Genomic DNA, 27,832 nt, shown 5'->3' on the forward strand with positions numbered 1-27,832 from the left:
CCCTACTAACTGGGAAGGCTCTCGAGGTTTATTCCAGGTTGTCGTCAGCTGAAGCTAACGATTACAAACTGTTGAAATTGGCTCTTCTAAAACGGTTTCAGTTAACCGCCGATGGATTTCGACATGAGTTACGAACAGCTAAGCCCGAATACGGAGAAAGCGGCCCGCAATTTGCTGCGAGGATAAGCAATTATCTTGATAGGTGGATTGACCTAGCAGAGGGGGAAAAAACCTTTCAGGGGTTAAAAGATTTATTGCTGCGAGAGCAGTTTACCGATGGGTGTGGGAAGGACCTAGCTCTGTTCCTAAGGGAACGGCAACCGAAAACGATACAAGCGATGGCTGAAATTGCGGAGCAATATTTGGAAGCTCGTGGGGGATTATTTGGTAAACCAATAGAGTTTAAACAAAAAGAGCCAAATTCTCCTCAACTCTCCTCTAATAATGTTCCCAGTACATCCTCATCACAAAGCCCTTCTAGTTTCCGTAGTCCAACTTGTTTTATATGTCATCGTGTAGGTCACCTAGCTAGAAATTGCAGAGCCTCAACTATGCATAAGCCAAACTCTCCTCCAAAATGTTACCGATGCTTAAAAACAGGACATATCGCCAGAAATTGTAGACAGGACGCCAACAGTTGCGCTGGGTTGTCTACTTCACCACAAACAGAGTCTGATTGCCAGAAATGTACAAAACAACACGAATGTAAAGCCAAAGAAGAAATTCCCGATGTGGGTGCCAGTATGGTTACGAAAATGTCAGAGTCTTTAAATCAATGTTGTATCAATAATGATGGTGATAAGGTCACTCTTCAATGTGGGCACTGTCTTCCAATTATGACAGCGGCTCTAAATAATTCAATTAGTAAAATGCCCGTTTATACAGGTTGTGTTGGGTCACGCTGCGTCTCTGTTCTTCGTGACAGTGGCTGTAGTGGGGTGGTTGTGAAGAAAGATCTTGTATCAGCCGAACAACTTACTGGTAAGGAGAAAACCTGTGTGCTGATTGATGGCACGGTCCGCAACTTACCGGTTGCGTTAATACATGTTAATACTCCATTTTTTTCAGGAAAGACGTATGCACTATGTATGAATAACCCTATTTATGACTTGATATTAGGTAATATTGCAGGAGTACGAGCACCAGGAAATCCAGACCCCACATGGACAGAGCGAAACCTTCAAGGATGTTCTGTTGTTACCCGGTCTCAAGCTAGCACCGCTGTTATTGAATGCGAACCTAATGAAACATTTACAAATAACCAAAATTATCATCTATCTAATGAGAATCTTTTACAGCTCCACCCTCTACTAGCAAAAGAAACAACAGCCGACATCCACATCAACGAAAGCCTGGATGATACACTAAAGCATGAGGTGCACCGACTTATCGGAAACTACAAAGATGTACTGACGGATTTACCGGGTAAGACTACACTTGGGCAGCATGAAATCAAGCTGGAAACTGATGATACAATCCGTTCCAAGCCCTATCCACTTCCACATGCGTTGCGAGGTACCATTAAGGATGAGGTAAATATGATGTTAAATCTGGGTGTAGTGGAGCCTTCAGGGGCACCGTTTGCCTCTCCAATAGTATTGGTAAAGAAACCGGATGGGTCAAATCGATTCTGCGTGGACTTTCGAAAACTTAATCAGGTTACAGTTTTTGACGCCGAACCGATTCCGGACCAAGAGGAACTGTTCACAAAGTTGGCCCATGATCATTATTTTACTAAGATAGATTTAAGTAAAGGGTATTGGCAAGTTCCCATGGATGAAGCGTCAAAACCTTTAACAGCCTTTCTAACACCAGATGGTTTGTTTCAATTTAATGTCATGCCGTTCGGCTTAGTCAATGCACCGGCTACTTTCAGTCGTATCATGAGAAAATTACTAAAAGGAATGGATAATACACTTAATTATATTGATGACATTCTAATTCACACAGCTTCTTGGGATCAACATATGAAATGTTTGTCTGAATTGTTTGGACGTCTCCGCAGGGCCAATCTAACTGCTCGACCAAGCAAATGTTTCATTGGTTATGAAACAATCGAGGTTCTTGGCCATGTGGTAGGGAAAGGAAATGTTCAACCTCGAGTGGAGAAGATACAAAGCATCTTGTCAGCCAAACAACCAGAAACAAAGAAACAACTCCGGTCATTCCTTGGGATGACCAACTACTATAGAAAGTTCATTCCTAATTACTCTGTGATTGCTTGTCCATTAACCGACAAAACGAAGAATCGGGAACCTAACCGAATATGTTGGGAGAAGGCCCAGGAAAGTGCGTTTGTTAAACTTAAGGAAAAATTAAACAGTACTCCAATTTTATGCCTTCCTAATTTAAACAAAGATTTTATTTTGAGAACAGATGCGTCCGAATATGGAGTGGGAGCGGTTCTAATGCAGCAGTATGGTGACGTGAAGTTTTCCGTGGCGTACGCTAGCAAGAAACTGCTTCCTCGAGAAAAAGCATATTCAGTGATGGAAAAAGAATGCTTAGCCATGGTATGGAGTGTAAGAAAATTTGAGTCTTATTTATATGGACGAAACTTCACGTTGGAAACTGATCACCAGCCGCTTGTGTTTATGCACAGAGCGAAATTGTCCAATGGGCGAATTATGAGATGGGCCCTGGCTCTACAACCGTACAAGTTCCGAATAGAGGCGATTAAAGGCAGTGAAAATGTAGGAGCTGATTATTTAAGTCGAGTGTAAATAGGACCCGTCACGGTATGGAGAAAATGTTGATACATTATTCTTTTAGAGGGGAGTAAATGTCACAAGTGACATAAAGTTGTGTATATATTTTGCAAGTCATTCTTACTTTTCCTTTGTTTTCACTATTTGAACCTTTCTTTTGTTTTAGGAAGCTATTGTGTGAAGCCAGTGGAGCAGAGTTGTTGTGTTGCAGAGAAGGATTGTGTGGTGTTTGCTGATTGGAGGAGAGGTATAAGGGTTAAGTTAGTGTGTGAGTTGCTGATTGGTGGAGAAGGATAAGGTGGTGATATGTGGATAATTGAGGGAATTTTGAGGTAGATGGAAATTGAGAGGAGACAGAGAAGGAGGGCTATGTTATGTTAAGCCAGAAAGGGATAGGTGAATATTGATATGAGAAACTAAGACGTACAGGAGACGAAGTAATTGAATTATGGTGAAATAGAGCTGAAGCAGAAAGGAAATAAAGAGATATACATGAAGTTAATAAATTGGGAGTTGGAGATAATTATGGTGATATAGAGCTGAAGCAGAAAGGAAATAAAGTGATATACATGAAGTTAATAAATTGTGAGTTGGAAGTGATACTATAAGGCTGTACTTAAATGTAGAACTGTTAATTGTTGAGATTACTGAGGATTAATTTAAATTGTGAATGTAAATTGACGGAAGAAATAACTGTTGGAAACAGCAGAAGTTGTTACATGTAAAGAATTGTTTGGAAATATTGAAGAGTAACTGGATTGATACTGATATTATTTTACGTGGACAAGGAGACAGAAATAATTGGTCGGGGAGCGGATTGCAGTGCAGAACGACATCAAGACACATTTTAACTTTATATTTGATTTATTTATATGTCAGAAAATAGGAGGAATTATAATTGATAATACAAGCAGAACGGGAGCAGAGGCGTGGGAGTTGTTTATTTGCAGAATCGTTTTAACTTTTATCTTTCTAATTTGTTTTGTGTCAGCGTAGGAGAGAAGGCAAGAAGGAACGATATTGTGGACATTTATTATTGTTTAATTATTCATCTGGTGATATTATTGTATTTGAAAGGGGGGGTTTCGGGGATTTATTTAAAAATAAGAAGATTGTTGATATTTTGTTTGGAAGGATTGGGAAATTTGGGGAATTGCATAAAGTTTGTGGGGAATAGGAATACGGTATCATTGTTTGAGAATTGGTTGGGTTTTTTTTTGTGGTTTTTTTTTTGGGGGTTTGAATTATAAAAGAAAGAATTGGTTGTCGAAGATTATTATTAAATTTTACTTTTTACATTTATATGTGTACAGTTGTGGCTATTTACCGTTGTTCACCGTTGGTTACCAGCAATTACATGTCCGAAAGAGCCGTAATTGCGGCTGTGTGACAATTAGTTTTAACTATTTTTTAGCCCTTCCCTTGATATAATTATTATTATTATTTGTATGTTACAATGTTTATGTAATTTATATTTATGGGTAAAATAAAAAAGAAAAAAGAAAGAAAAAGAGTAAAGAAAGATTAATTTCATTTTTGAATTTTTGATCCAAAACAAGTTTATATTAATGTTTAATAGTTTTTACATTTGTTTTGGATATGTCATGAATAAAGGTGGGTTGACACATGAAATAAAAAAAAATCCTAAGATGAAACATATTTGTTATGTAAATAATCGGGGGGTTCAACGCTGTTGATATATAGGCCTAGTTTCTCTAATACATTAAATTGTCTTGCAATTGTTACAAACACTATTTCGTTGTTCAATTTGTTTTAATTTGAAACTTAATAATAATAATTTGGTTTATGCGAAAGAATGTGCTTGTTGCCAATTTGCATGTTAAGGTATAGTAACCTTTATTCTGATTCCTTCATTTGGATTTTCGAACTCACTTAGTATTGAACTCGGTGGTTGAGATAGCTAACTCAATGGTGCTATCGCTATTTGCCGTATTAATAGCTTTTTTTCCCGAAACATTCCTCTTTAAACCTCTTCTAAAATGTTCATTATTTTGTTTACCATTTCTTGTTTTTCTTTGTCTGAATATAAATAAGTAAAATATTGCAACTCCTTGGAGAGAGTTGAACACACAGAACAAGATCAGAAACACAATACTGGCGTCACTGTTATCAAAACACAGAAATCCGAAAACCCATGTCAGGCCTAGGAGGAAAGACAACGCGATTGCGTTAGAGATTCGATTCTTCTTCTCTTCCAACGTAGAATATTTATTTCCCAGCATTTTGGAACGAGAACAGTACAAACTGTTAAGAACCAGTATGTATATAATGCAGTTACAGGCCATGATAAATGCAATCGGGATAACAACAGCATAGATGAAAATGTCCGAATCATGCGTGTTAACATAACAACTGAAAGGTAAAAAGTTTGTATACGGGTTACCTCACATAAAACAAAAGATAAAACCGAAACAATTTTTTTCTATCATGTATGGATTCATTTTGTTTCTTGTATTCATTGTTTGGAATTCAACTAAGCATTGATTTCCAATAGTGTTAGCAAAAATAAATAGAATATGAATTTGGTTTATATGTTTTATTTTTCAGGATCTGTTATAGTTGTCGTATTTCAATTCATTCTTTTATTTGGAAATCTCTGGTGGTCCATAGAAATTAACATAATTACGCATACATTAACAAAAAAAATGAGTGACTAAATAATTAAAGACGTTTTTCCACATGGAACTATCGTTGAGACTATTATTGTCTGTATTTCTATAATCATGTGTATATATTTGTTATATAATATTAATAATAATTGTGAATATGAAACAAAATAAAAATGTAATTGAATTTAATTTCTTATAAATATCAATTGTATAAATATTCTATATGTTATTATTATGCATTTGTATTCTTCTTAGGCCTACTACAATTATAATTTCATACTAACTTTTGTATTTTTTTTATTTGTTTTTTTTTATTATATACCAGAACAAAAACAAACCAGTAGAGAATGAGTGACTACTAAATAGACAATACTTACTAGTCTTTGTTTTCATAGAATGACATCCTATCTACTGACATTAGAACTGTTGGTGGTATGAGCGGAATACCTAGAAAAAGTTAGTAAACATAGAATTTATTTTATTTTGTAACATCTACATCTCGAGGAACATCAGAAGATTTAGTTATTTATAACGTTATTTCTCAAAATGTGCCGGTAACGTTATATTTATTTGTAAACAAATTGATGCCCGCATGTGCGTAATATTACGGAAAAAACCTACGTCGAGAGGAAGGAAGGAAAAATTGTGTATTTCATGGTATGATGTCGACAGTTACTGTTCAAGATTCTTTATTGGACCATAAATTGACAATTTAACAAAAGACAACAAATGAAATGATTAAACTAGATAAAAAAAGAATTTAAAACTAATATATTTATAAAATACTAATACGCGTTGTACTAAATTTATACCATTATTTATATAAAATGAATTTCGATATTTTGGATCAACATTTTTGATCATTTTGGAGGATAGTTCTGATAGAATAAATCATGCTTACTTACCCCAAGCGAAGATCATCGAACGCAGTAAAATGTTTGAAGTTTTGGCCCGAACAACTTTAACAAAATACAAGTACATGTTGGCTGCTTCCACTGATGTCCATGCGATAGATGTCAACAGAAAGTAATGTAACAATACAGCGATTACTATACACGGTACAGTCTCAGGAGTTGCAGTATCAATGCCGCATATGAATGTGATATACAGACAAGTGAGAGAGGCGCAAAGGTTTAACATTATCTTCTGAGGTTGAAGCTTACGAAGAGATCTGTTCAAACGGAATTATTTACGTTACAGTATTCTATACATTTTCTATTCTACTTATTGTATTGCAGTTAAAAGTTTACTTTGGCACTTTTTTTAATTACCGTCGTCTGTTGTCACCTAATAGTCTCCTTAAAGCAATATGCGCGCCTGCATGCTTAAGATAGAATAATATACTTTCCACAAATTATAGTAACTTACTTTGTAGATATGATAATGGTTATTGTAATAAGCAAGCACAATATCGACAACCCACAACCTGCATATGTCAATATGTTCAAAAGCAAATCAGTTCTTGGTGGCAATTCATTATTGGGAAACTATAAAATAATTAATTACATTATAAATAAAACAGCAGATTAATGTACGGGTTCACAATGTGAGGCAATACACATATTTTGTACAAGAAGTAAAACTTACAAATAAAACAGCAAAATTGGTAAGATGTGTACACTGACATGTTATACTGCTCTCATCGTCCACATTGACACGCGTACGTCCCTCTTTTGACCAATCACCAAAGCCGTTGAGTGTTGTGTCCCAGAATACACAGGTAGCATTCTCATAATCCTGTTAAAATGTATTAGTATACTATATTATTAATTAGAAAGTAAGAAAGTGTGTTGGTAAAGTATATGTAATATCTCGGCTTAACTACTGAGAATTAGAGGACACTCCTAAACTTCATTGATTAATCACCTTTTAAAATATATGGACTGGCAATGTTATTTTGTGGTGTTTGGGTCAAAGGTCACACAGGGTCAGTATGGTCAAAATAAATAAAACAAATACTTGTCCAAGTAACACAGCCTCAGTGTTTTCTTTCGGGCTATGTATTGTTATCATTATGATATAGTGCTCATAGAATTAAGATCAAATTTCAGAAAGGGGTAATTTTAGGTTAGGCACTAGACCAAAATTATGTGCAGAACGGCAATTGACTGCAAACATTGTATACAGTACTGAGATCACTTGTGTATAAAATAGTTAAGGTGAGGTAAGTCTAACCTTTAATTGTTATAACACTAAACAAGTTCAACATTTACCTCTTTAATAATATGAAACACAATTGTAATCGGTTCTTCAAACACATGTGGTAGGTTGTCATCATACACAGTGGCGGATAGGATAACCTTCGATAACGTTATATTTCTAGAGCTCTGGAACAAGTTTGAATTGTAATAAGACGTAAAACTGACGTTGGACCTTTGATCTATTTCAAATAAAATAAATAATGATAAATGTTTCAGACACATAGTACGCTGTGTTCATACATGATTTTGTAGGCGACCATAGTTTAACCTAATAATTATTTGACTATTTAGTGCTTTACATTGTTATTGAGTAAGTTAAGGTTGTTGCAAATATATCATTATTATATATTACTTATTTTAGTTGACCAATAAGAAAAAGAGACCGGGTTAGCGGCCCGAAGAGAATGTTGCTGTTTGTACAAAATATACCATTTGAAACAAGATTTCTTGGTAATGTGATAGTAGACTGGTCGAACACCTCACAACCACTATAAAGGCAAATCTCAGTCGTTTTCTTCTCTTCTTGCACCACGAATACAACATTATTTCGAATATTATCAGAGTCAAAACTTAAAGTCTGCACAGACAACGTTTCTTCATTCTGAGTATAATTCTGACCATCAGTGGCAGCTGTACTGATTTGTTGCTCAAAAGACTCGAGGATGACAGAGGTAGTTTCAGGAGTTAATTCCGTGTCTGATGACTCGGACGTGCCTAATACTGCATCTACAATACCGACCACGGCATCAGTAACCTGAAAATGGAAACAAATGTGCTTACCAATTTGCGACTGATTTTGCAGCTGTCATATGACGTAGATAAATTAATACACCTAGACTCGTACCTAGGTGTCGATAGTCAGCAACATTCTGCCTCATGACAGCTGCTTTTAATTGAGTAGTCGTTGCTGTACCCACACACCGAACCGGATCGGTATGCTCTACCCAGGAAAGAGCTTTACAATTAATGTCTCTCTTTCATGGCTCTGCCCAAGTGTAAACAAAAAAGTAGCTCTCGACTTCGGACCGGCACTGAGGTAAATTCAAATAGATAATTGTAGTCCTAACTAAATTACATGTTCAGTGTTATACATATTCTAACTTACAATTTCATTTGGTGATTCAATATCCGCTATTGTTTCCAAAGCTACAGATACCTGTTGTACATCAGCTGGTTGAAGGCCACCAGAATCTTCTACTGTCTCTACTATTTCCTCAAGCTCAACAGCAACCTCTTCAACATTCTCTTCGTTGACGTCCTGAATAGAAACTTAAACATAGACGGGGTCTGTTTGTGGATTGAGAAACCCGTCCAAGGGCCCCTTCGAACTTTACAATTTACACATGTAGGCCTAATGGTTTGAGATAAACCAGCTGTTCCAAAAATCCAACTCCAACAAAAAAGATGGATTTGTTAATTACACCTTAAACCGAAATCTGATTAACCGCAAGATAAAGACCTTACTAGTGCAAAAAGATACATGAAATATTAACTTGTTGTGAAAATGTTATTATTTATTACACGTGTAGGCCCTAATTAAGTTTGAAGCCCGAACGCTCTTTCTAGTTATGACAATGACAACTTCTTTATTTTCTTTGTAAATAAAGTAGATCAATAAACGACAAAATTAACATTTATAATTACAAAATTGATTTAAACAAAGAAAAGGGGAAAATTCTTGAAGAATTTAAATATCAAATACATTATTAAATCAGCTCAAAGTAAGAAACAAGAGTCACGTGAGTGCGTTGAAATAACGCAATTTAAACAGATTCATTGTATCGGGGAAGTGTGAAATTACTTTTATTTTATTTTATATTAATTACAATCCTTTCTGATGATTGTATACTAGTCTTGTCTCTACTCAGATCTCCAAACTTGGAAAATGAATTATCGGGATGTTTTTATGAAACTATAGAGGGCGCTATAATATTACATCAACCCATAGAGGGCGCTATTAACAAAATTAAATAATATTGGCATCTATAATGCGTGCCGAAGTCAAAAAATGCGCTTGCAACTCATTATTTCACTTCAATTAGGCATATACTGATCGATATTCCCTATGTTTTCTATTTTCTTAATATTTAGAGTAGTAGAAATTATAAATTGATACATATCGGGTGATTTACGGTTTATCCAAAATATCGGGAGAAATTGCAATTTGGGGAGAGAGCAGGAGATGACTAAAATAATATCGGGATAGTTCGGAGGTCTTCTCACTAAATGTATAGTAAGTACAAATTCAAGCATTATACAGTACCTTTGTGAGATCGTTTATTTTTACAGATAGATCAGTTTCTGTAATAAAATAAATAAGTAGGCTTACTAACAATTTAGCAATACTAATGCAGATTTCTACATGAATGTGTTTGCCATGTCTCTAGTTGATTGGATTGTGTGTCACATGATATAAAATAAATTTTATGTAGCACTATCAAGAGAGTACAGTGTCGTTATGTACAATAGTCTCGTCTACTTACCAATAGTAATGTAAAATGTACAACTGTCTGTCTGTCCTGCTTCGCCTGTTGTACTGCAAGTAACTTGTGTAACCGATCCGATTGGATAGGAGTCTCCGGGCTCATTTGTACAATCAACCAATTGTACAGTATTTGTTATCGGTACTACCCAAACCGGAGATGATGTATTCGTAGATATGTCTCCGGGGCACTCGAGTGTTTGTGGAGCTGTCGTGAAAATGGTATTTTAAATACAGTACTGTATATTCAATAGACACAATAGCCTGTTACTAGAATTTGCGACCATTGTGATAGAAAAAAAAGTAAATACAAATATATTAATCCATGGACAAATTAAACAAGACATACATACATACAAAGTGGTAAGATGAAAGCCTGTTCTAAAGCAAACACTTTTAAACACCATATATCTTGCCGGCCGCGGCCTTAAGGAAGTTGCAAATCAACAGGTGATATCGTGAATAAATATCAACAAGAATTACTATGTCTAAATCGTATTGCGCAGTCTGATTGCTCTAATGGCATGTATAATCATATGCGTGTCAAAGGTTAATTAACAAACAAATATAAGTTAATGAAAATTGTATATTTAGTATTTCGTCAAAATATTGTTAAAAATAGTTGCTTTATTATTTTGTTCCGGAAAACTCCCAAAGCTCAAAGTTACGTTAATCTAAGATTGTAGGTCTACCCCCACAAACATGAAAAATGAAGATTAATAAAATCAGACTTTGAATATGTCATTTTATAGTTTTAATCAAGTTAATCACTTCCATAGCAAGAAAAATGGAAATAATGATTTTACTTATAAAAAATCAAATAAAAATTCAACCAAAAACCTCTTGGTTGGCAGTCAATTTGACTATGTTTTGCTTTAAATTACCGTTTTTCTGGTATATAATTTATTTTTCAAGCCAATTTTTGGTCAGTGAGAATAAATTTTATGTGAAATTAAAACGGCATATTAAAAAAAATGCATGTCGAGTGTTAATTGACAACAAAGATAAGTTGGTGAAAATTGTATTTTTAGTATTTCGTCAACATATTTCTAAAAATATTTTATTTTATTAGTTTGTTCCAGAAAACTCCCACATTAAAATGGCATACATTAAAATTAGGGGGACAATATATCTTTAAATAATGTTTATGATCATTGCATTGCCATGTGAAGTAGTGTACAATGCAAGCATGTCTCAAACCGCGGTTTTTAATGCGAGATTTTCAGCTTAACGGCGCATGCGCAGTAAGAAGACGGTTGTTAATTTTAACAATTATGGGAGATTCGCGCGGTGGCGGCAAGATACATTGTAGCTTTCATCTAAAAACCGATACAAGTCTGGTTTCATTTGCTCATGATATAGGCCTACGGTATTAAAAAACAACCTGTAGTCAGCATTTCTTCTGTTGCAGTTATCGTAATATTATAGTATACCACCCACGTAGTATAAGATATGTCAGATTTGGAGGGGGATCTCCATGATTCCACTGTCATCGAAATATCTGTAGTTGGCCATCGAGCAGCAACATCATAAAGCGGCAGTACTGTAAAACGATAAATAATAATTTAAACTTCTTCCTTCCTTATATTTTTTGAAAATAGTTAGAATAGTGGAATGGGTTGGTTCAGGTTAGAATTACAATAGTTCACGTCCATTCCTAAAAAATAATCTCACTGATACGTAGGCCTATAAATGTTTTGCGTCTTTAAAATTTATATTAAAATTCAACAGTTTTTCCTAAAAAATATTTCTCTTGTTAGTGTGATTAGGCCTACTACTAATAAAATGTTACTTACCAGTTGATGCAAAGAATAGTATGACTTTAAAATATGGTATGCCCATCGTAATTGTCATTTGAATTTTTAATTTTCTGCAATCTAGGAAGGTCTACATACGGTAACCACCAGAGTAAGAATAATGTCATGTTTGCGTGACAAAAATCACCAAGACATTAAATTTATAAAAAAGTTATATCAATATTTGATCGTTGTTATGATTAGGTGTATTGTCAAGTTATAATAAAGAATAGTCAAAGAGATAACAATCCGGACAAAGGCACATACTTAACTATCTCTTAACATGGAGAAAATAAATTCATTTCCTCAATGCTCTTAAAGGTACAAATAAAAAAGAAATTTCGCACATCTTTTTGATTCTTAGTACTGGTACAGTTTACTAAATCCTAGGCAGAATTAGAATAAAAATAACAAGAAATATATTTTCTTTTATTCTCCTTTGAAAGTATTACGGGTCTGCCTATACATCATTTATACTGTAGGCCTACATTAAGTTGTATTGGTTTTGAAAATTTGAATTAAATTTTAAAGAATGTTTTGAGAAAATCAATAGTATATTCCTACATTTTGAGAAATTACCCGACATTCTCATGAAATAGATACTTCACCACCGTACCAAGGAAAAAGTAACAAAGTAAAATTATAGTGTGGGCATTTGGCCTATAATACAAAGCTGTATCACGTCAACAACAAACAACAAAATATAAGACTTCACACATGTACTAGTCTAATATAATTGTATATAAAAGCAGTTACATAACATGCTACTTTATCATAGCACTTAAGGCTGTATAGGTGATTGCGTTGTAATCTTGACAGCATCAACAATGTTTTATTACGTCTATCAAAATGATAATTTCTTATGGTATCAAAACAAACAAATGGTACACGTCACACATTGATTACATAATAATGTAATCATAAAACCAATAATATAACTATAAACATTGTTTCACAATCAATCAAAAGGAGAAATGTTCGAAGTGCCATCTTTTGAAAACTACTAACGACATCCATTTTTTTGGTCAAGTCTTATCTTTTATGGAAAAAATAGCTACTAAATGTCAACAAAGTGGATTGACCAGACTTAGTTATTAATTTACAAATAAAAAAATTGTTCAATTTCTTTTAATACGAAATTTTATTGAACGGGTTTCCTTGTATGAAACAAGTCGCCAATTTGCATTCTAAACTTTATGAAATTTAACCCCGTATTCAACTCTGTGGTTGAGATAGCTAACTTAATAACTTTACTTTAAAGCAAAATTTCATTCTTCTTTAATTCTTATTTAAAACTTCAATTTTTGTTTTTCTGTTTCTGAATATAAAAAAGTAAAATATTGCAACTCCTTGAAGAGAGTTGAACACACAGAACAAGATCAGAAACACAAGACTCGCGTCCTTCTTAACAAAAGAGAGAAATCCGAACATCCATGTCAGGCCTAGGAGGAAAGACAGCGCGATCGCGTTTGAGATTCGATTCTTCTTCCTTTTAAACCTATTAGGCTTATACATATTTGCCCGTACTTTAGAACGAGAAAAGTACAAACTTTTTAAAACCATTATGTACATAATGCAGTTACAGGCCATGATAAATGCAATCGGGATAACAACAGCATAGATGAAAATGTCTGAGTCATCTGTGTTAACATAACAACTGTGAAGTAACAACAAAATATGTATACACAAAACAGATATAGTATTATATTTTAAAGCATATAGCCTAATATTAGTTATTAGGCATACAGTTTTTTCCTAGCATGTAAAATAATATAAATCTCATTATATTGTTTTCCTTTTTTTATTTTGGACTTATAGAAACCGAAACCAGTAGCCAGTTTTCAAATCACATTTCTGTTTTTTTTTTAAATGGACAATAAAGTATATATGACTATGACTATGACTACTGGTAGAGAATGAATTATCAATAATATAAGTACTTACTATTCTGTGTTTTGATAGAATTTCAAATCGAATACGAGTAGACCTAATGGTGGTATGAGCGGAAGACCTAGGAACAATTAGTAAACAAAGAAATAATTAACTTATTAACTTCGAAATTAACTTTCCTTCCCAATAGTGAAAATCTGCGGGGTTAACAACAGACACTGTTAGGGCCTACATTTGAAGACAACGTTATTATTTCAAATTTTAACTGTACACTTCATGATGGACAGTTACTATTTTTTAGGCATTACAACATTATTAACAAGTTTGTTACGATTCAATGAGGAAAATCTGTTAAAAAATCAGTACATCATATAATCAGAAGACATCAGTACTTACCCCAAGCAAAGATCATCGAACACTGTAATATTTTTGATTTTGAAGTTTTGGCCCGAACAACTTTAACAAAATACAAGTACATATTGGCTGCTTCCACAGCTGTCCATGCGATAGATGTCAACAGAAAGTAATGTAACAATACAGCGATTATTATACACGGTACAGTACCAGGAGTTGCAGTATCAATGCCGAATATGAACGTGATATACAGAAGAGTGAGAGAGGCGCAAAGGTTTAACAGTATCTTCTGAGGTTGAAGCTTACGAAGAGATCTGTTCAAATTAGATTTTTAGACATTACTATAATTTACTATTACTATATAAAACTATACATTAAAATATTCTGCAGTTATTAAATTTTAAGATTATGGAATGGAACTGAAAGTTTTTAAGTGGATCATTTATAAAGCAAACAACAATATAGTTGCCTCAGTATAAAAAAAAGGTGAACTCCATTTTTTTTACATACTATAAAATAGTAATAGAAATGACTGGTTCTTTCATAGGCATGTAAATATACAATTCATAACATTCGGGACACAAACGCTCCAAAAAATGTAGTAACTAGTAACTTACTTTGTATATAAGATAACGGCCATTGTAAGCAGCAGGAAAAATATCGACACCTCACAGCCTACATACGTCACTATGTCCAAAACTGTTTTAAGAACATTCGGTGTATTTTGAAACTGTAAACAAATGTCAAAAATCCATATTCATGATTGGTGAAATATATGTCAGTAACTAGATTTTACACGCATTTTGAAAATAAGTAAAACGTACATCAAATAAAACAGCAAAATTGGTAAGATGGGTACATTGACATGTTATACCGCTCTTATCGTCCACATTGACACGCGTACATCCCTCTTCTGACCAATCGCCAAAGTCGTTGAGTGTTGTGTTCCAGAATACACAGGTGGCATTCACATAATCCTGTTCAATTAGAATTGGTTTTGAAAAGTTAGAAACAGTGTTGAAAATGTAGGCTACGTGCTACTATTTAGCTATATGTGGAGCTGTAGCTTGATGGTTAACGTGATTGCCTTCCAATCCCAGAGTTCAGAGTTCAATCCTGTCCTGGTGCCAGGGTTGTAACTCAAATGAGACTTGATCGTTTATAAGCACGATAATTATAAAATAGTTTATCCATCCTGTAATTGGCGAGACTGTTGGATGCGTACGAGATAAAAACAAAATAGTCACTACTAGTAAGAACAAAAATCTCTCAAATAATAATTTTAACAACTACGATTAGGACACTCATCTTCGGAGCCATCCCTAAAACTGATGTTATGTTATCCAGTTTAACCAAGGCAAAACGACAGGAGGCTGAGCTCGCCTTGCCAAGATAGGAACTCGTAAAAGTCCTTTGATCTTATGTTTGACGGCGAGAAATACTCACAGTAAACTGTAGGCATAGGGTTAGGTACATATTCTCCTCGGCGCGGTGTGCAACCAAACATTCGAGGATGCCTATTGGCCAATCGAAACAGTCAAAAAGTTTAGTGGACAAGGGGAATTGATCGTGTCGAAGCGACAAATTAACCCTATGATCTCCGGAGTATAGCATCCCAATGACTTGGTTAATACAGTACCCACGCAGCCACAGATACACTTTTTGAACTCAGAATCCTGTTGTTGGGTTGCCTTGATTTAACACATCACCGAGAATATTTTGGATACCCGTAAGTAGGTCTACTGTTTTTTACAACCTTACATATTTAATACCCATCCATAAAATTTTCTACCCATCCATATGGCTACCTATTCAAATGTCTGAGGCCTTTCCTTTTTTGCCTGAACAATAACACAAGCAAAAAAGCACACCAACCTCTATATTCTGGAACACAATTGTAATCGGTTCTTCAAACACATGTGGTAGGTTATCATCATACACAGTAGCAGATAGGATAACCTTCGATAATGTCTTTTCTGTAGAACTCGATTGGAACAATTTTGAATTGTAATAAGATGTAAAACTGATGTTGGATTTTTGATCTGTTTCAAATAAAATAAACAATAAATCAAGCGCTCAATCATAAGTAATAAGTGAGAATACAATACCATACTTATTATTAGACCTATGTATGAACACTAAACTGAAGAAAAATAATGTTGTACTGTAGTGTCCACCAGCGCAAGGACAATGATATATTTGTGCACTGAATGATACAGCAATTATTGTATCCGACGGTGCTTTACCAAGAGTTATTAGTAATTCTAGTTGTAGAGATGTACTAGTCAATACTAATTATTTACATGGGTAGGCCTACCGTAATACTTGTTTCACAAGTGTCTTTATTTAGTCCTATTTGAACATTAAAAGGTTTGGTGAGTAAGTATTCTTTATTGTCAATAAATGCTACTTATTTACTGAGAACAAGAGAGTATAGTTACAGTATTATCTAAAAACAACTTTTACACTGTTAATACCATTTGCTACCACATTCTTTGGCAATGTGATAGACGCCTGGTCATACATCACCCCACACTGATCATCGAGACAAATCTCAGTCCTTGTCTGTTTGTCGTTCACCATAAATACAACATCAGTTTTAAGAACATCAGACTCAAAACTTAAATTCACAGACAACGTTTCTTCATTCTGAGTGTAATTCTGACCATCAGTGGCAGCTGTACTAATTTGTTGCTCAAAAGACTCAAGGATGACAGAGGTAGTTTCATGCGTTAATTCCGTGTCTGATGTGAGTACTACATCGACGATACCGACTACGGCACCAGTAACCTACAATGGGACATATGTTTGGATTGTATATATACCTAATGATATTTTTACTACGACTCCATTCGTATAACTGTACATTATTTTGAATCAAGATTTTAATAATACAGGTTATGGCCTAGGTCCTATGTCAATAGAACACCAGCTTTCATTTCGAATCTAGGCTTGGCATGAGCCCACCACCAACGCTATTCATATACCCTGGCTTAAGCACATGTACTCACGTACTGTGATTGATATAATACAATCTTCTAGTTCTACAACTGGCTATTCTGTGTTATTTAATCCCTCTGTATCAGCACATTTCAAATCAAATAAAGCGTAATATTTTCTAACTTACCATTTCGTTTGGTGACCCGATGTCAGCTATTCTATCCAAAGCTACAGATACTTTTTGTATATCAGCTGGTTGAAAGTCGTCTGCCTTCTCTACTATTTCCTCAAGCTCAACCGCAATTTCTTCAACATTTTCTTCATTAACGTCCTGAAGAGAAGCGTATTAGTTAAGATAATCATGGTCCGGAAAGGGAAAATATACGTTAACATCTATCAGCAAAACCCATGGAATTGTGTATGGTGCACGCCCCGGAGTTTTTCTAAAATAGTTAATTTACGTTTTTTTGATATGGTAAACGTTATACGACGAGAGAGTGTGCTGATTGAATGTCACTTGGCTCTACTGTACATTGAGAAACTCAATCATTGATCATATAACTTAAAATAAAAAAAGTATATTATTATTATGATACATACAATACCTTTGTGAGATCGGTTATCTCTGCAGAAAGATCCGTTTCTATTATAAATAAACATGATTATTAAATTATTATTAAAGTATTAAACATTTAATTTTTTATCATTTAGTTTTAATTTATTCGAATAACAAATTCATTATTTAGATAATTGCACATTCCGGAATTTAATAAACAAATATCAGCTTATTCATTTATGCTGTGATAGGTGTCGATGTCGACCTCGACCCCTAGTAGTATGAGTTTTCACAACAACAGTTGGTTTCATCATCATCATCATCATTATCGTCGTCATCGTAGCTTATTCATTTATGTTGTGATAGGTGTCGATGTCGACGACTCCTAGCAGTATCAGTTTTTCACAACAACAATTGGTTTCATCGCCATCATCGTCGTCGTCGTCATCGTCATCATCATATTATCATTATTAGGAAACCTGAAGTCATTGGTGCTGTTGTTGCCGTTGTTGAAGTCATAGGTTCTGTTGTTGCCGTTGTTAAAGTGATAGGTTCTGTTGTTGCCGTTGTTGAAGTCATAGGTTCTGTTGTTGTTGCCGTTGTTAAAGTGATAGGTTCTGTTGTTGCCGTTGTTGAAGTCATAGGTTCTGTTGTTGTTGCCGTTGTTAAAGTGATAGGTTCTGTTGTTGCCGTTGTTGAAGTCATAGGTTCTGTTGTTGAAGTCATATGTTCTGTTGTTGTTGGCGTTGTTGAAGTCATAGGTTCTGTTGTTATTGCTTTTGTTGAAGTCATTAGTTCTGTTGTTGCCATTGTTGAAGTCAGTTCTGATGCTGTAATACCAAATGGCAAGAATAATATCAAAATGCATGTTGCCAAAGAGGGGATCTAGGGTGAAAAACTATTGCCAGAAATTTCGACATAGCATACAAATAAAACAAAAACAAAATATATCAAAATTTTGAAATACGTACAGTATGTCGAAATTTTGACATATTTTTGTTTAGTTTTATTTTATTTTTTTGCTATGTCGAATTGTTTTGTTTTGAAATGTTGGTTGTTGTTTCTTTCTTGAGTGTGCATGTGACAAGAATAAAATGTCTTGATTATATAGGCCTATGTATTATTATATTGCTATTATTGAATGAATATTTCTCCTCGAAATAAAATAAAATTTACTTTTTATAGGCCTACTTCAAGTTTGACAAATATTGGCCTATAAGATTTTGTATTTTTGTATACACTTTTTAGTGTTAGTCGATTTAAATAAGTAACTTTTAAATTCAAGTAAAAAATAATATATCATATGAACTTACCAGTTGATAATGAAAGAAAAAACAGTAGGCCTACTGCTGTAAAATATGGTACACCCATTATCGATTGCATTACAAGTTGCTGAGATCTTAAAACGGCGTCTTAGTACAATAACCGCTACGACTAGAATAAAACTATCTTCTTATTCAATTATGACAATTAACAGACTGAGTAATTGTATAAAATCATGGAGTCATGACATAGTAAAATAACATTTTTTCACTAACTGATATAAATTTAACTTTTATTACAGTGATATTCTTAACCGTATTGTCAAGATAAAGAATGCACAATTGAATCATAGTTAAAAAGATGACAATGTGCATTTACACGGCAGATAAAATCTATCCAAAGTATAGTACAAACAATGCAACACATTTTAAATTAGTTTTCTGAATTTACAGCAGCTCTAACTTACATATTATGTTTGAGGAAATAAAACTTTATTTGTTATTCTCTTTCAAAAGCACTACGTCAGTACCATTGTACATGAGAAAGCTATTTACAACAATTAATTTATTTTGCATACATGTTCCAACTTTAAGTATCTGTTTTGGAGAATTTGGAGAGGTAGTGGGTAATAGGCCTATAGGCCAAATATATAACATATTTCAACCGAGAGAACGTGTAACATCGCAAATTATATTTTTAGAGTGTTTACATCCATTGACGAAAAGAATTAAAAAATAAACAAACTATGTACACACATTGATTACACAATAACGTAATCATAAACGAATAATATAATATACATTGTTTTTAACAATCAATCAAAAAAAAAGAAATGTTCAAAGTACATCTTAGTATTGCTAAAAACCAATATGTTGTTGTCCAATCTTATCTATTATGGAAAAAATAAACAAAATAATAAAAAAATAATACTAAACCTAAGTAGATTGACCATACTTGGTTAATAATTTTTTAAATAAACAATTGTTCAATTTCTAAAATACGAAAGTGAATAATACTTTAGGTATTTTATTGAGATGGACGGGTTTCCTTGTAGACGAAAGAAGTCCCAGTTTGCATTCTAAATTTTATGAACTTTAACCCCAAGTTAATTCCGTATTCAACTCCGTGGTTGGGATATGACTTTACTTTAAATTCTTATTTAATTCTTCTTTAAAACTCCAATTGTTGATTTTCTGTTTCTGAATATAAAAAAGTAAAATATTGCAACTCCTTGAAGAGAGTTAAACACACAGAACAAGATCAGAAACACAAGACTCGCGTCATTCTTATCAAAACACAGAAATCCGAAAATCCATGTCGGGCCTAGGAGGCAAGACAGCGCGATCGCTTTTAAGATTCGATTCTTCTTCTTTTTTAACCTATTATTAGGCTTATACATATTTACCCGGACTTTAGAACGAGAAAAGTACAAACTTTTAAGAACCACTATGTACATAATGCAGTTACAGGCCATGATAAATGCAATTGGAGTAACAACAGCATAGATGAACACGTTTGAGTCATCTGTGTTAACATAACAACTGTGAAGTTTAAAAAAAATATGTATACACAAAACATATATAGTATTATATTTTAAAGCCTATAGCCTAATATTAGTTAAAACATTAGGCATACAGTTTTTTTCCTAGCATGTAAAATATATCAATCTCATCATATTGTTTTACATTTTTTTATTTTGGACTTATAGAAACCGAAACCAGTAGCCTACCGGTAGATAAATAATAATAAATGCACTTACTATTCTGTGTTTTGATAGAATTTCAAATCGAATAAGAGTAGAACTATTGGTGGTATGAGCGGAAGACCTAGGAATAATTAGTAAACAAAGAATATAATTAACTTCTACATTAACTTTTCTTTCCAATAGTGAAAATCTGTGGGTTAACAACAAACATTTTAGGGTGTACATTATTATTTTAAATTGTTTATTTTACTTTATGATGGACAGTTACTATTTTTTAGGCATTACAACACTATTAACACATTTGTTACGATTCAACTAGGAAACTCTGTTAGAAAATAGACATCAGTACTTACCCCAAGCTAAGATCATCGAACACTGTAAAATTTTTGATTTTAAAGTTTTGTCGCGAATAACTTTAACAAAATACAAGTACATATTGGCTGCTTCCACAGCTGTCCATGCGATAGATGTCAACAGAAAGTAATGTAACAATACAGCGATTACTATACATGGTACAGTCTCAGGAGTTGCAGTATCAATGCCGCATATGAATGTGATATACAGAAGAGTGAGAGAGGCGCAAAGGTTTAACAGTATCTTCTGAGGTTGATCCTTTCGAAGAGATCTGTTTAAATGGATATATTTACTTTGTTTGGTATATATACACTATTTATTATGTTTGTTTCCTTTAAAAAAAATATGCATTTATATTTGTATTCTATTCTAGATTTTATTTAGAATTTTAACATAGAAAAATAAATATAAGAAGACCCAATTAATCCTTACATTGAAGAATTGTTTCCAGTAGGGTCTTAAAAAAAAATCATTAAACAAAAATGGAATAAGCAAGAACAACAATGTAGCCATTACGGTAAAATAGCTTTATCAAGAGTCACTTTATTACCCAGTTACTCTTTATTATGTCGTAAAGCAATCAGGGAAAATAAATGTTTCATTCATTCATGTAAATATACAATTCATAACATTCCGGATACAAACGCTCCAAAAACTGTAGTAACTAGTAACTTACTTTGTTGATAAAATGACGGCCATTGTAAGTAGCAGGAAAAATGTCGACACCGCACACCCTACATACGTCACTATGTCCAAAAACGTGTGTCCTACTTCCACTTTATTTGGAAACTATAAAATAATTCGTACAAATAAACAGCATATTTCTGACAATATGAGCCAATAAATAAATTGAACACTCCCTTAGAACAAAAGTTAAACCTACATTTGTAATCAATAATAATTAAAACTTACAAATAAAACAGCAAAATTGGTAAGATGTGTACACTGACATGTTATACTGCTCTCATCGTCCACATTGACACGCGTACATCCCTCTTCTGACCAATCACCAAAGCCGTTGAGTGTTGTGTTCCAGAATACACAGGTGGCATTCACATAATTCTGTTCAATTAGAATTAATTTTGGAAAGTTAGAAAATAATAATTACATCTCGACTCAACTATACGATTAGAAAACATACCTACGGAGCCTTTCTTCTAGACTAAAACGAATGTTATGTTATTCAGTTACCCAAGGCAATCCAACAGGAGGTTGAGCTCGCCTCGACAAGGTAGGAACTCTTAACGGTCTTTTGAGCTCAACAACCTTATATGTTTAGTACCCATCCATAAATCATCTCTAGCTACATCCATGGCTACCTATTAAATGCATTATTTGAGGCCTTTCCTTTTATTTTTCTGAACAATAACACAACTTAAGAAAAAAAATACACCAACCTCTTTATTATTGTGGAATACAATTGTAATCGGTTCTTCAAACACATGTGGTAGGTTATCATCATACACAGTAGCAGATAGGATAACCTTCGATAACGTTATATTTCTAGAGCTCTGGAACAAGTTTGAATTGTAATAAGATGTAAAACTGATGTTGGATTTTTTATCTGTTTAAAATAAAATGAATTATAAATTAAAAGCTCTCAGAAACTGACAGAAATACAGAACAAAAAGCTTTGTAGCAGAAGGTGTACTATTTAATTTGTGCTCATACTGTATTGGAGATAAAGACTGACTATCGTGGCATGTAAGATACCTATTAACGTCAAAAAATCCAGGAAGATAGCTTAAAATAAGGAAGAAAGCTTAAAATAAGGAAGAAAAAGCAAGTACTATACTTGGCAACATTTTATATTGCCAAGTAATAAGTGAGACTAGAACTATATGAACTCAACCGGAGAAGAACAATGTCGTTGTGTCTACCATACCATAAAGGATATATTAGTGCACTGAATGGTACACTAGTTGTAGAGATGCACTATGGGTTGTTAGCTAGACGATAATAATTATTTACATTGGTAGGCCTACCGTAATACTTGTTTCACAAGTGTCTTTATTTAGTCCTATTTGAACATTAAAAGGTTTGGTGAGTAAGTATTCTTTATTGTCAATAAATGCTACTTACTGAGAACAAGAGAGTATAGTTACAGTATTATCTAAAAACAACTTTTACACTGTTAATACCATTTGCAACCACATTCTTTGGCAATGTGATAGACGTCTGGTCATACATCACCCCACACTGATCATCGAGACAAATCTCAGTTCTTGTCTGTTTGTCGTTCACCATAAATACAACATCAGTTTTAAGAACATCAGACTCAAAACTTAAAGTCTTCACAGACAACGTTTCTTCATTCTGAGTGTAATTCTGACCATCAGTGGCAGCTGTACTAATTTGTTGCTCAAAAGACTCAAGGATGACAGAGTTAGTTTCAGGCGTTAATTCCGTATCTGATGACTCGGACGTGCCTAATAAGGCATCAACAATACCGACCACAGCATCAGTAACCTGTAATGATGTAAATGCAAATTGGAAAAATGTACCGACTATATACCGACTACTGCTATGGTTGATAAAATACTTTATTCTACTAGTTCTACAAATGGTTATTTCCTTTCAATTTACTTCTCACTATTTAATCCCTCTGTATCAGCACTGTATGTTATATGATGATTTTATCCAATCTTGGAACTCAATGTGATCAAAAACAAGGAGATGATTGTAGATTTTAGGAAGGAGAAAGGACGCAGCCCTCGGGTATCCACTATATTTGAGGACAATCTCGGCTGGAAATTAAATACAGAGGCAATAGTAAAGAAAGGACACCAGAGACTTTATCTGTTAAGGAAGCTGAACCATTTTAATGTCGATAAAGTAATTCTTAGGGTTTTTTATAATTCCTTTATTGAGAACGTTTTAACTTTTTCCTTTATATGCTGGTTTTTTAGTCTTAGGGTCAAAGAGAGAAACTCACTACAAAGAATTGTTAACTTAAGATCTAAATTAATAGGTTGTCAACTTCGTAGCTTATCTTCTTTCTGTGACATGCAAACTCTAGAAAAAAGTAGAGCTATTCTAAAAAATATTAACCATGCCTTGTACAGCGATTTCGAGCTCATGCCTCATGGGCGTCGCTTTCGATGCCCGGCATGTAGAACAAACCGGAAAAGGAATTCGTTTTTGCCAGTGACCATCCGACTCTTAAATTCTTGAACTTTGACTCTTGTTATATTGTACTGTGTATTGTGATATTTTGTATATTTTGTAAGATCATTTTAATCCAGACCTTTATATTTGAATTGCCCCATGTGGGATAATTAAAGAATTTTGAATTGAATGTTCTATTCCTCATTTTATCTTTCAAATCGAATAAAGAGTAATATTTTCTAACCATTTCGTTTGGTGACTCGATGTCAGCAATTCTATCCAAAGCTACAGATACTTCTTGTACATCAGCTGGTTGGAAGTCGTCTTCCTTCCCTACTATTTCCTCAAGCTCAACCGCAATTTGTTCAACATTCTCTTCATTAACGTCCTGAAGAAAATCGTATTAGTTAAGGTAATCATAGTCCGGAAAGGGAAAATACAACATCGATCAGCAATTGTTTTTTGATGGTAAACGTTATACGTCAAGAGAGTGTCCTGATTTCATGCCACTTGCCTCTACTGTACATTGAAAACTCTACAACCATTGATCACATAACTTATAATAAAAGGTATATATTATTATGATACATGCATTATACGATACCTTCGTGAGATCGCTTATCTCTGCAGAAAGATCCGTTTCTGTAATAAATAAACATGCTTTTCAAAGTGTTACATATTTAGCAGTTTTAATTTATCGACAATTGACCTTACTTTTTATTCGAAGATTGATTAGCAAATAACAAATTCGTTATTTACATAGTTGTACATTTGGCAAATATTAACTTAGTCATTTATGTTGTTATAGGTGTCGATGTCGACCCCAGTTAGGTCTACAGTAGTATAAGTTTTCAAAAAAGAATTGGTTTGTTTGTCAGCATGTCTATTACCCTCTTTGGTTTCAAATCTGGTCCTCTACTAATAGTCTCGTCTACTTACCAATAGTAATGTAAAATGTACAACTGTCTGTCTGTCCTGCTTCGCCTGTTGTACTGCACGTGACTTGTGTAACCGATCCGATTGTATAAGAGTCTCCGGGCTGATTTGTACAATCAACTAGCGGTGGCGGTATTTCATCAGTGTTTGCTATTGGTACTACCCAATCCGGGGATGATGCATCAGATGTTATGTCACCGGGGCACTCGATTGTTGGTGGAGCTGTCGTAAAAATGACATCGATTAAATCAATAAATCAAAAATATACCTATTAAAACTTCATTTTCATAAAAATCAGACACATAGGACCTTTAAAAGTACAAAATTACAATTAAATATCAATAAACACAATACAACAACTTTTCATTTTCTATATTTTTTAAGCAAAAAAAGAGTCATGGCAATAAAAGCAGCTGGCTTATTATCAATGCAAATAGCAATGCCGGTAAATATTTTGGTACATATGGCGTTTCAAACGTATAATACATGTGCTTGTATTTTCAGACAAAAAAACGAAACGTCGACTGGTGGACTAATATAAAAAAGAAAATAAATACAGACTTGGTGCAAGTCTAACAAAGATGTATTACTGTATTTTGATTTTCAAGAGTAGTAAATGACCATTGGTTATTTCTATTATTATAAAGAAAGAAAGTAAACCTGTAGTCATCAGTTCTGCCGTTGTTGATTGTGTCATAAAAGTGCTTGATAACTCTGTTGTATTCATCGTAACATTGTAGTATTCCCACCAAGACAGTGTCCATACTGTTGGTTCCATTGTTTTATTTTCCATTGTTTTATTTGTCACTGTTTTCATAGCTGTATCATTGTTAAAAAAATATATTTGTATCATTGGGAGTACGTCTATTCTAGTTAGTGGACCTATTGGTTAAACAAAATGTCATGAGGGTGGTTCATAGTAGGGCATTTAGGCCTATTTAGTTTAGCTTAGAGCCAGACAAAACTATCCTCTGGCCCGGTGCAGTGGCAGTTTCCAGGCTTTTGAAGTAAATGAGAGACCGATGAAGAAAACTACCCAACTAACCAGAAGAACTATAACTATAATGAATATTTTAAAAAGCAAGAATAAAACTACTTTATGTTTCATATGAAAAGACGTTGATCAAATTTCCATGATGCAAAAGTAACCATGTTCTGAACAATTCATTTATACGTCCCTTTTATTTTTCACTCTTTTTTAACATTGTAAATATTGTCTGTCTTTGTAGTGTGATTTTAAAGTTTTATTGTAAGTTTTTTAATGTCTATTATGAATGGTTTTAACAACAAAACAAATGTATTCACAAATGGGAAGACTCCGATTTAAGAAAACAAGGCCAACAGCCATAAGTCGCGTGCTCTCAGAAAAAAAATGAACTTTCAAAAAGTAATGTACTTTAAAACTTTTCTGTACATTGATTTAAAACAGTTCAAAAAGTACAGAAAAGCGATAAAACGCATAGTGATACCGGACCGACAGACAGACCGACAGACCGACAGACCGACCGACCGACATAGTGAACTAAAAACCCTGATGCATATACATTGATTTTAAGCAAGCAGATGGATATGACCTTAAACTATAAATAAGTTGTAAGTTATTATAAGACTTATTGCAGATCTGTAGTTGGGGGTTTCGTTTGGTGAATACAAGTTAAAATTTTCGTTAAAAATGACCCGAACAAACTTGACAGTTTAAAAAATGCTAAATCTAATATTATCTTTCGAAAAATTTTAAAGGGTTAATTTCAAATTACTGATAACATTTGTACTTTAAAATAAGATGTTTTGTATTGTTTTGTTTTGTACTAGTTGTTGTTATTTTTATCTTTCTTTCTTTGCGAGTTTAGGCTACATGTGAAAGAAAGTTTTATTACAATAAAAGATACCAAATAAAGGTCTTTAAAATGCATTAATTATATTATGTATTGTTATATTTTTTTTATTGAATTAATTAATTGCAATTTACAGTATTAGCACGAATTTCCTGCATCAGTTTGAACATTTTTGTATACAATTTTAGTGGAGGTAATTATCTCTGTTAGTCGATATTAATAAATAAAACAACTTTTAAATTCAATTAGAAACGACTATATCATAATTATGAACTTACCAGTTGATAATGAAAGAAAAAACAGTACTGCTGTTAAAAATATGGTACACCCATTATCGTGCATTACGAATGCGAAAATCTTAAAATGGCGTCTTAGTACCATAACCGCTACCATCAGAATAAAACTATCTACTTATTAAATTTATGACGCCAGTTAATACATTGAAAGGATTGTATGAAATCATGGAGTCATGACATAGTAAAATAACATTTATTCACTAACTGGTCTAAATTTAACTTTTATTACAGTGATATTCTTAACCGTATTGTCAAGATAGAGAACAGACAATGGAATCATAGTTAAAAAGATGACAATGTGCATTTACACGGCAGATAAAATCTATATTTCCAAAGTACAGTACAAACAATGAAACACATTGAAACTGTTTTGAATTAGTTTTCTGAATTTACAGCTCTAACTTACATATGTTTGAGGAAATAAAACTTCATTTTGTATTCTCTTTAAAAAGCACTACGTCAATACCATATTGTACCTGAGAAAGCTGTTTACAACAAATTAAGCAGCCCGCTATAAATCCCAACTTGCAATGCGCGCGGATTGATATTTTAGTTTTTCTTCTGTGATTCACCTACTTTTGATCGATCGTGAAGTCCAAAATAAATAGAATCGTAACTTTTCAGCGAAAATACCGGGTTTCCTCCAATTTGTATTACGGATTCTGGCAAAAACAGAAAGACAATTAATGCAGCAACTAGACAACGTCGGGCTAGGCCTATAGCTATAGCGTACGATGTTCGTACGTTACTGTTGTTTACCAGCTAGGCCAACAAAAGT

At 33.6% G+C, this 27,832-nt stretch overlaps 2 protein-coding genes across 2 annotated transcripts; both read right to left on the reverse strand.

Moving 5' to 3' along the window:
* Positions 1–4,424: 4,424 nt before the first annotated feature.
* On the reverse strand, positions 4,425–18,262 carry LOC144850427 (adhesion G-protein coupled receptor G6-like). The gene is made up of 10 exons (XM_078707703.1): positions 18,037–18,262; positions 17,607–17,644; positions 17,189–17,332; positions 16,539–16,851; positions 15,937–16,103; positions 6,926–7,075; positions 6,707–6,825; positions 6,244–6,509; positions 5,716–5,785; positions 4,425–5,081 (listed from the first exon to the last, which is right to left on the reverse strand). Exons 1-10 carry the CDS (start codon positions 18,260–18,262, stop codon positions 4,598–4,600), a joined length of 1,977 nt encoding a protein of 658 aa, XP_078563829.1. The 3' UTR covers positions 4,425–4,597.
* An 842-nt stretch (positions 18,263–19,104) lies between these two features.
* On the reverse strand, positions 19,105–27,214 carry LOC144849669 (adhesion G-protein coupled receptor G6-like). Its single transcript, XM_078706662.1, has 12 exons — positions 27,037–27,214; positions 25,584–25,742; positions 24,927–25,145; positions 24,592–24,629; positions 24,232–24,375; positions 23,021–23,348; positions 22,277–22,443; positions 21,792–21,941; positions 21,556–21,668; positions 20,879–21,150; positions 20,580–20,646; positions 19,105–20,361 (listed from the first exon to the last, which is right to left on the reverse strand). Exons 1-12 carry the CDS (start codon positions 27,149–27,151, stop codon positions 19,980–19,982), a joined length of 2,154 nt encoding a protein of 717 aa, XP_078562788.1. The 5' UTR covers positions 27,152–27,214; the 3' UTR covers positions 19,105–19,979.
* Between the last annotated feature and the right edge of the window lie 618 nt (positions 27,215–27,832).

This window comes from Antedon bifida, chromosome 8 (assembly GCF_963402885.1).
Source record: "Antedon bifida chromosome 8, ecAntBifi1.1, whole genome shotgun sequence".
Taxonomy (NCBI): Eukaryota; Metazoa; Echinodermata; class Crinoidea; order Comatulida; family Antedonidae; genus Antedon; species Antedon bifida.

What these genes read in the sequence shown, in the direction of transcription:
- LOC144849669 (XM_078706662.1), bottom strand. Translation starts at nt 27,151, where the DNA reads ATGGTAGCGGTTATGGTACTAAGACGCCATTTTAAGATTTTCGCATTC. An exon ending in TACATTTTACATTACTATTG is followed by an intron (nt 24,630 to 24,926) that starts GTAAGTAGACGA and finishes TATTTATTACAG; the next exon opens with AAACGGATCTTTCTGCAGAG. An exon ending in TCGAGTCACCAAACGAAATG is followed by an intron (nt 23,349 to 24,231) that starts GTTAGAAAATAT and finishes ACATCATTACAG; the next exon opens with GTTACTGATGCTGTGGTCGG.
- LOC144850427 (XM_078707703.1), bottom strand. Translation starts at nt 18,262, where the DNA reads ATGACTTCAACAACGGCAACAACAGAACCTATCACTTTAACAACGGCA. An exon ending in AAAGAATGTGGTAGCAAATG is followed by an intron (nt 16,104 to 16,538) that starts GTATTAACAGTG and finishes TATTTGAAACAG; the next exon opens with ATCAAAAATCCAACATCAGT. An exon ending in CCAATTTTGCTGTTTTATTT is followed by an intron (nt 6,826 to 6,925) that starts GTAAGTTTTACT and finishes ATTATTTTATAG; the next exon opens with TTTCCCAATAATGAATTGCC.